This window comes from Solenopsis invicta, chromosome 3 (genome assembly GCF_016802725.1).
Source record: "Solenopsis invicta isolate M01_SB chromosome 3, UNIL_Sinv_3.0, whole genome shotgun sequence".
NCBI lineage: Eukaryota > Metazoa > Arthropoda > Insecta > Hymenoptera > Formicidae > Solenopsis > Solenopsis invicta.
In genome coordinates, this window is record NC_052666.1 from 6,939,105 (window position 1) to 6,948,201 (window position 9,097).

General features: G+C 29.1%; 1 protein-coding gene across 1 annotated transcript; it reads left to right on the plus strand.

Annotated features, from left to right (window-relative positions):
* The first annotated feature begins 438 nt into the window (after positions 1 to 438).
* LOC105203099 lies at positions 439 to 9,097 on the plus strand. Its single transcript, XM_039447259.1, has 7 exons — positions 439 to 1,003; positions 2,086 to 2,153; positions 4,744 to 5,725; positions 5,989 to 6,021; positions 6,104 to 6,260; positions 6,344 to 6,503; positions 8,526 to 9,097. Exons 3-7 carry the CDS (start codon positions 4,935 to 4,937, stop codon positions 9,005 to 9,007), a joined length of 1,623 nt encoding a protein of 540 aa, XP_039303193.1. The 5' UTR covers positions 439 to 1,003; positions 2,086 to 2,153; positions 4,744 to 4,934; the 3' UTR covers positions 9,008 to 9,097.

Here is a 9,097-nt window from a genome sequence, read left to right on the forward strand (position 1 = left end):
AAATAAAAAAAAATACGTATATTATGATTATACGTTTTTAGAACTATACATCGTATGTACCAGTTTCAGGAAAATAAAAAAATAGATTATCAATTGGTTTGTCGTGAATCCATTATAATTACACTGTTCGCAACATATATATTATTTATATGTGTAAATTTAACACTTGCCTGTTATGTTAACTGAATTTAACAGATATAAGTGCCCAAGCAGAATGGAGTCATCACGTCAAAATGATGTCAAAGTGACTGTAAAATGATCATTAAAAGTCACTTTTCGATCAATTACAATTTACTTTCATTTTATTTTGATATAATTGTGAATCATTTTGATGTCATTTTGACTTGTTCTGCTTGGATGTAGACTTGTGAAAATAATATGAAAAATTGTTTTTATAAATTTACATTTTGATCTGTTAAAATTTATAGAAAAAGTGTTGATGTCTATAACAGGAATTGGGATCATTGCAATACTTTTTTACTATTCTGTTAATTTCATCATAAAAAATTATGTTAATTGTACACACAATTAACTTCAAATTACGATCAAAATTACATTTCTTTTTTTCTTAAAATACTATTTTTACGCAGTAATAATGTAATCATTTAACACATCTAGATAATGTTAAATTAACACAAAATTTTAAGTAGACCGTTTGGAACATGTTATTTATATTACATTTAACATAATTTCTCCAACTGTATATACACGTATATAGAGAATATAATAAAATCCACATAACATGTATAACAGCATGAACATAAAATTGCTGGATCATTGAGAATCTGGCACAAAGCCGCCATATTGATTTACATAAGAATCTCAATGTTCTATTGGTCTTGTGTTATGCGGAACGCAGCCGATAAGCTGAAATATGTGACGCATGCGCCTAGGAAACTGCATGGAAAGACATCCTAACACTATTCGCAAGCGCGCGCGTAACACAATCATATTATGTGATAGCTGATTCATACGAGAAGAAAATCCAAAGGCTCGAATTATGGTATTTATGCGAAATTAATATATAATATATAATTAGTGAAAGTTATAACAGGAATGTACAAGGATTTTGATAATGTTAGAAACTCTTCATCATTTTTAGGCTAAAATTTATAGTTTCATCTTCCGGACAAAGCTATTCCATAACATCCTCTTCGAGGAAAATTTTACTCGATATAATACCTATATAGTATATGTGTACTGCATATATATATATATGCATATATACATAAATTTCGAGTAAAATTTTCCTTGAAGAGCACGTTTTGGAACCTAACCTAAATATATTATATATATATATATATATATATATATATATATATATATATATATATGTACACATTCCCATTCTGTTTTTAATAGAAATAAAGTGACTTATTTTTATTTTGGAACTCTCAACCATGAAAGCTTGAAAACCTAAAAAAATGAAAAAAAATTTTTGATCTAAGCTCTTGCATAACAATCCTGTTCCAATTTTATAAACATTTTATTAACATATACTACAATATCTAGTCAAACATGATAATAAAATCGACGTAAAAATTTAATGTTAAAATCAAATCAATTAACGTTAATTTAAAGTTGAAATCATTGAATTGATATCAAATCAACGTCGATTACATTATCCATTTCTGGCTAGATAGCGATATATAAAAAATGGTCAATGTCTTGTCAATCAGATATATTAATCGTCTTTTTATTTGTATCATTTATTGAGGGATATCTTGGAAACAAGAGGGCTCCCCAGGAAAAAATTTTTTATATATAATCATATATATAATTGTGTATAATTATATATAAAATATGCCCATACAAATATGTATACGAGTATAATTAAATATAATTATACATAATTATATATAATCATATATAATTGTATATAACTATATTATATGTAATTATATATAATTATATATTCATTTATATATAAAAATACATAATTATATATTTATTTATATATAAATATATATATGATTATATATATTTATGTATGGACATATTTTATATAAAAAATATTTTTTCTCGGGTCCTTCAACTTAAATTGTAAATTTTTATCACATCTTTTTGTAATATTACTGATTTCAGGTACATAACTGGTGAATTATGGTATTTGATATAATTTACAAAGGATTCTTAGATTGGATCAAACTAATGTGAGTTTCAATGAATGTTAGTACGTTTTATTTATAAATCTAACATGAATATATAAGCATTACATTTTATTGTCTTTATTTACTTTAAAATATTCAACATTTAATATATGGTGACTTTTATTATATATACTTCTGACATTTGGTTTCATATAAAATGAATTCTTTTTAAAAAATATAAAATATTATATATAAGTACAGAATATAATCTTTATTTTGAGTACCTCAAGAAACATGAAATTTCTATCAAAATATAAAGTATCTTATGGTCGTAAGCCTGTTAATCAGTTGCTGTACCGGCAACGTAGAAGAATATTACTACAGTTAGGTATACGCAAAATACAATCTAAAATGCAGAATAGTAATCAATCTTCTTCCTCTCTTCACGATTACATAGATAGTAATCTGATTATTGCACACAATTCTGTCGCGGAAGATTCTCAACTATCTAAGTCGTTTAATATACCTAATAATGTGTCAAAGAATTTAAAGCATACAATTTTTGAATCGGCTGACACTAATTTAGTTCTTCAATCACTCGCATCTTCTGTATGCAACAGCGATGAGTCACAGCTCTCTGCATCAAGTGACAGCTTTGTCGCTCATAAAGAAATAACTGATGGTTTTTCTACTGACAATACTGATGAGGACAGTAGGCACTCATTTTTGCAACTACTTCGTCAATGCTTTCTTGACAATAACGTATCACATACGACAGGAAGTAAGATTCTGAAAATATTGAAAATGCATTCTTGTTTTTCTTATTTTCCGAAAGATTCGCGAACGCTTTTAAAAACCCCCAGAATTCGAATAGAATTGTCCACTGTCGAACCCGGCGAATACGTTCATTTTGGGTTTGAAAAAGGAGTAATTAAAAGTCTTAAAAAAATTCAGTCTGTTTTGATTCCAAATATATTAGAAATAGATTTTAATACTGATGGTGGTGCTTTGGATAAATCGGGAAATTCTCAAATATGGCCAATTCAGATCAGAATTGTAAATATTTGTAATACTGAACCTGAAGTAATTGGAATTTATCGTGGACCAGGAAAACCCGCAAATGCTTGTGATTTTTTTAAAACTTTTGTAAATGAAGTGACTAAAATTATACGTGACGGTGGTATTGATTATGAAGACATTAAGTTACCGATTCGTTTACGTGCATTTATAGCCGATGCGCCTGCTCGCGCTTTTATTCTAAATCATAAAGGACACGTGGCTTTTAATCCATGTTCAAAATGCTACATAACAGGAGTGACAATAGAAAAACGAACAGTTTTTCCATTCGGTCCAATGCGTTGTAGAACTGATGACGAATATTCTAGGCTCGTAGATCAAGATCATCATAAAGAAGGACTAAGTGCACTATCCAAACTTCCCGTGGGAGCAGTTAGCCAGGTCCCTTTCGAATACATGCATTTTATTTGTTTGGGTGTCGTTAAAAAGTGCATATCGGCATGGGTAGATGGTGTATTTACGAAGTCCAGTAAATTATGTGCCCGTCAAATATTACAAATTTCTGCATCTTTAAACAATTTGTCACAGTTTTGCCCTCGTGAATTTGCTCGTCGTCCAAGGTCTATTGCATTTTACAAAAGATTTAAAGCAATTCCGTCAATTCCTTCTGTATACTGGGCCTGTTGTTCTTAAAGATGTTCTTCCTGAAGATCTTTATTTTCATTTTTTGATGTTACACTCAGCAATTCGATGTCTAGTACTGCCGACTAGAAGTAATCTGCATTTAAGATATGCGGAGCTCGCTTTACAAAAATTTGTCAAGATGTGTGAACAATTGTATGGGTCGTTTTTTTTTATCGTATAACATACATGGACTACTTCATATATGTAATGATGCGAAAAATTTGGGCCCACTTGATTGTTTTTCAGCATTTCCTTATGAGAACAATATGCGCCTCATAAGTAAATTTTGCAGGAAACCAAATCAGCCACTGCAGCAAATTGCACTTAGAATAATGGAACAAGAAAATTCTTATATACGCATTTGCACTTCCAAAGAATCGTCTTATAGATGCCTCCAACCGCACACAAAAGGTCCTGTTCCTGAAGAATTTTTTTCAAACTGTACACAATATCGCTCGATTGAAAATGATGCATTATATCTTAGTATTGCGAAACGTAATAATTGCTGTATGTTGCGTGATTCATCGATTTGTGTAGTTATTAACATTGTAATGGAAAATTTGAATCACTTCCTGGTTATTCGAAAATTCTCAAAGATGGAATTATTTTATGATGTAGGTTTGTCTTCAGAACTTTTTGAATTTTTTAAATGTTCATTGATTTCTGCAGAATGGTCGCTTATTCATATATCTGAGATATAAAAAAAATGCTATCTGATGCCTTTATTGCAAAACAAACATAATCATAAAGATAATCAGTTAGAAGACAATACCTTTAATTTATGTCATGATTGCGTATTTATTGTAGCTACTATTTTGTAAGTTTCGTTTCAATTTATTCTAAATATATTTTATATATTTTAAAATTTAGAATCATCCCCCTCTATATGTACAATATTTTATTTATTATTTATATTTTTGTCTGTCTTTTTATTTTTATTTTTTGATAAAAGACATCAATGGCAACTGACGTCAACCGACCAAAGAGAAACATTCAGAAGCCAAAGCGATATAAAAGGACATCCGTCGACGATGATGGTCTAAATAAAACTAAGAAATCGGCTATAATTAATACAGAAATCGAAGATATCAGAGCTGTACTCCGAAGTTATGAATCGAAGACTCCGACAGTTTGCAGGACACAATGAACAATCATAACAAACTTGAATGCGAACAAAAGTTACCTGTTAAATCCGAACAAAAGTTACCTACTAAATGCGAACAGACGTTACCTATTGAATGTGAACAAAAGTTACCTGCTAAATGTGACAAAAAGTTACCTGATATTTACGTGCAACAATCACACAACATGCAAACACAGAACCTATCACAGAATATTATGCATTCACAAGACGAGTTTACTCCCTTGCACTCAACTTCCTATGCTCGTAACTCTTACACACAATATATGACATCGGAAATTAACCAAAATGTGAACAAAGTACCTGCTACACAGTACTCGTCTCAACAGAATGACAAGAGTTTCACAAAATTGCTCCAAACATCGGAGTATACAGTTCCAAATTTTTCAGTTTCGCGTGAACAAAACGATAATCAACGGTATTTGACTGGAATTCACAATACGTATCCATCCGTTAATTATGAACCTCAAACACATTACACACCTCAGCCTACAGTAGTTCAACCTCAAATAAATTACACACCTCAGCTTACAGTTCAACCTCTTAATTCACCAACAGTCACTGCATCTAATAATGAACCATATTTAAATATTGCATCGACGTCTGAAATTGAAAAATCTATCTCAACAACTCTGCATTCTGCCACCACTCCATGTAGCACAGAAACTAATACGACTACGCAAGTTGATAGTACAAAACCAAAAATTATATCAGACATAATATTAAAAAAGAAGCCTTTAATGGAAAAGCAATCAACAGCACTGCAGTCATCAAAAATGGACAATTTATTGGTGTACGTTGACACTTAACTTTTATTTATTTATTTTACTGTTGAAAGCTTTATTTCGTTTTAATTTCATTATATACAAATTGTACACGTCTTTACAAAAGATCAAATACGACTGAGTAATGTCTAAGAAATACAAAATGGCGCCATGATCGTTCATCTAATTATGCCGCACCCTGTATAGCATATTTTGCTTTCACATATATTAATCTTTTTTTTCAAACGTTGATATTCATTATTCAAAGTTTAAATCATTTCTGTTTATGTAGACATATAAAGGAGTACTACGATCCAAAATTACAGTACGTACATTACGCAATGATACAATATTTACTATATTATAATGTTTGCTACATTAATGAATTATATTTTGTTCATTTATAGGCGCATTTACGAACGTTTCGTTACAATTGAAAAACTTCTGAAGAAGAAAGTGATAAACAAAGGAAATATTCCTAACAAACCAAATATGTTACCATTACATACGATAGAAGAATTTGAACGCTTTGAAGAACTTCCGCCGAAAGAGTTAGATGATATCGTAATAACTTGTATAATTTTTCATTATAATTGTACTATGATTGTAATATCAAGTTTCAATATTTGTATACGTATAATTTTTAGGTTGATTACTTTATACATATTGGAGGATTTAACTTGCGAGAAACGATTACTTTTATTATAAATGAAGCGATGACTCCGGAAGTTACTACACATTTTACTTGGTGGGGCAATAAAAATAAACGTCAACTTTTTGATACCAAATTGATGTACACGATATTTCGTAAGTATATTTATTTCACATTAATTTCCCTAGTGCCTTTTATTCTTTTATGTATTTTGCTTTACTCACATCGCTTTCTCGTTTACTTTGTTGTAACCTAGGCTAATGGATTCACATTTTTATTCTCCATACTGCACAGAAGGCTGCAGAAATATTGTTGCAACATTGCTGCAACGTTGCAACAATATTGTTGCAAATTTTGTGCTATATGGGTCTGTATGACACCGTCGCTTTTTTGTTTTCTTTATTGTCATTTATTTTTCATTTGTTTTTCCATTGATTTTCTTTTTTTTTCTTTTTCAATGTTTTAATATTTTATTCTGTAACATATAAATAATATAATAATTCAAGCAGAAGGAAAGCATCATATTCAAATCATTGAATAATTATTTAAAATTCTTATTTAATTTCAAACAACGTTTTAACCTGACGTACAGACTTTTAATGTATATTAAGTTTACTTCAAAGATATTATTTAAATTAATTATATTCACAATTAGTAATATTTAAGAAGAACTTCAGTTACGTTTTAAAGTATTTCAACAATAATATTTAAATGTATTATATTTAAAGGATTTCTTATGTACAGAATATGCGTATCAAAAAGTTGAAATAAAAATTATAAATGAAATGCATTTAAAATTATATATAAAATATAACTACTGTTTTTATTATACGTTTTTATTTTTTATTTACAATTTGATTAATATAATAAATGTAAATATTTCTGAAATATATAATTAAAAAAAGTATTATATATATTTGTGATAGATTTCAGAAACATTTCTCTTGCAACATTTCATTTGACATTTTGCAAAATCTCTTTAGAAGTGTTGTACATGAGGTGTGAAAGATTTAAATCTTTCTAAAAGGTCTTTGCAACAATCGGGCTGTACAATTTTGCTGTGTGAGAATATTTTTATAAAAACTTAGAGACTAGATCTTACTGAAATAAGATAGAAACCATCAGTTCGTAATAAATATTTTTCTCTTTCAACAATTTTCATTCGGCATTTTACCATCTTTTTTTACAGCAGTATGTACTCTTTTCAACATCATTTTTTGCTTTTATTTCCAACAGTTTTTGTTTCCATCATACGTTTTTTACCTTTTTTGGAACTTTTCTTGACCCTGACAACATATATCAAGATTAACATCATTCGAGCTGCTTTCCCTAATGTCAATGATTACTTATAATTTTTATATCTCTTTATATACTGTGCAATATAATCTTAAATAATTATTAATATTCTATTAGTAAACAAGGGACCATAAACTCATAATGATTCACCTAATTAATAAACATCTTTAAAACTGTTTGTAGAACTTTTTTGAACTGATTTTCTAATTCTTGCCTACTTCTTGTTAGTAACATTTTTATATTATGTTCTTCAAATATTTTTTATATATAAATGATTTTATATTTGTTATCATGTCCCAAACTTTGCGTAACCATACCCATTAATAACACACTCCTGAAATCATTTCGAGACAAAAATTTTAAAATCAGAAGGTCGAGGATGCCATAGTTTTTATATAAAAAAGGTTTATGCCTATTTCTATCAACACAGATTAACTTTGATCTCAGTTTAACTTACTCTTTACTTTTTTTAGTTTTAAAAATTGAAAAGAAATAAAAAGTAAGTTAAACTGAGATCTAAATTAATTTACATTGGTGGAAATGAACATTAAAATTAGTAAATTAAACTGTTCGAAATAAGCGTGCTGAAATATGACATAATATTACAGCAGTGAAGATGTTTTTAAGTATAAATCTTATTTTTCATATATATAGATTTTGCATACAGTTTCACGGAACGATGTAGCACACCTAAGCGAGCAAATTTCAGATATTTTGATTTGTCAACTTTAAATCTTTTTCCATTTAAAAACTATTGTAGCGCCGACATTTTAATATTAGGATTTTTGTCTTGAAATGATCTTAGGAATCCATTATTGACGGATGTCTCGCGAAGTCTAGAATATTCTGTATAAATGTTCTTATAATGAAACTAATTTTAGGAGCTGTTCGTGCAAATAGAAATTTCGAGAGCCCAGACAGAAAAATGTTTCAAGAATGCGTTATGAACGCCTTGCGAGCAACAAAGCAAAAACATCGGCGTGCAATGAATGTAAATGACAACGAAGTAACAATGACACGACATCGAATGGAACAGATTGCTAATATAGTTTACATAAAACCCTGCAATAATAATCTTCAGAAGACTAGAACTTCAAATGGACCGAAGTCAAAAGACAGTATTGTTAAGCAAAAACATCGATGTGAAACTGATGTCAAGGATGACGAAGCAAAGAAACAATGTCGAAGGAAACAGATCGCCAACGTATCTTTTGCAAAACTTAATAACAATAATGTTGAGCAAAGTGGTACTTCAAGTGGACAGAAGTCAAAAGAAAATGACACGGATATCTTTTCCGAAGATTCTATTTCATCAAAGGGTGACTACTTGGGGATGTCTTCAGAAAATGACTCGGAGTTATAAATTAGCTTACACTTTATATTTAGATATTTGAATTCATTTTTATAATAATAATTTTATAATTAAAATTAATAAATTTTTGTTTTTATGGCA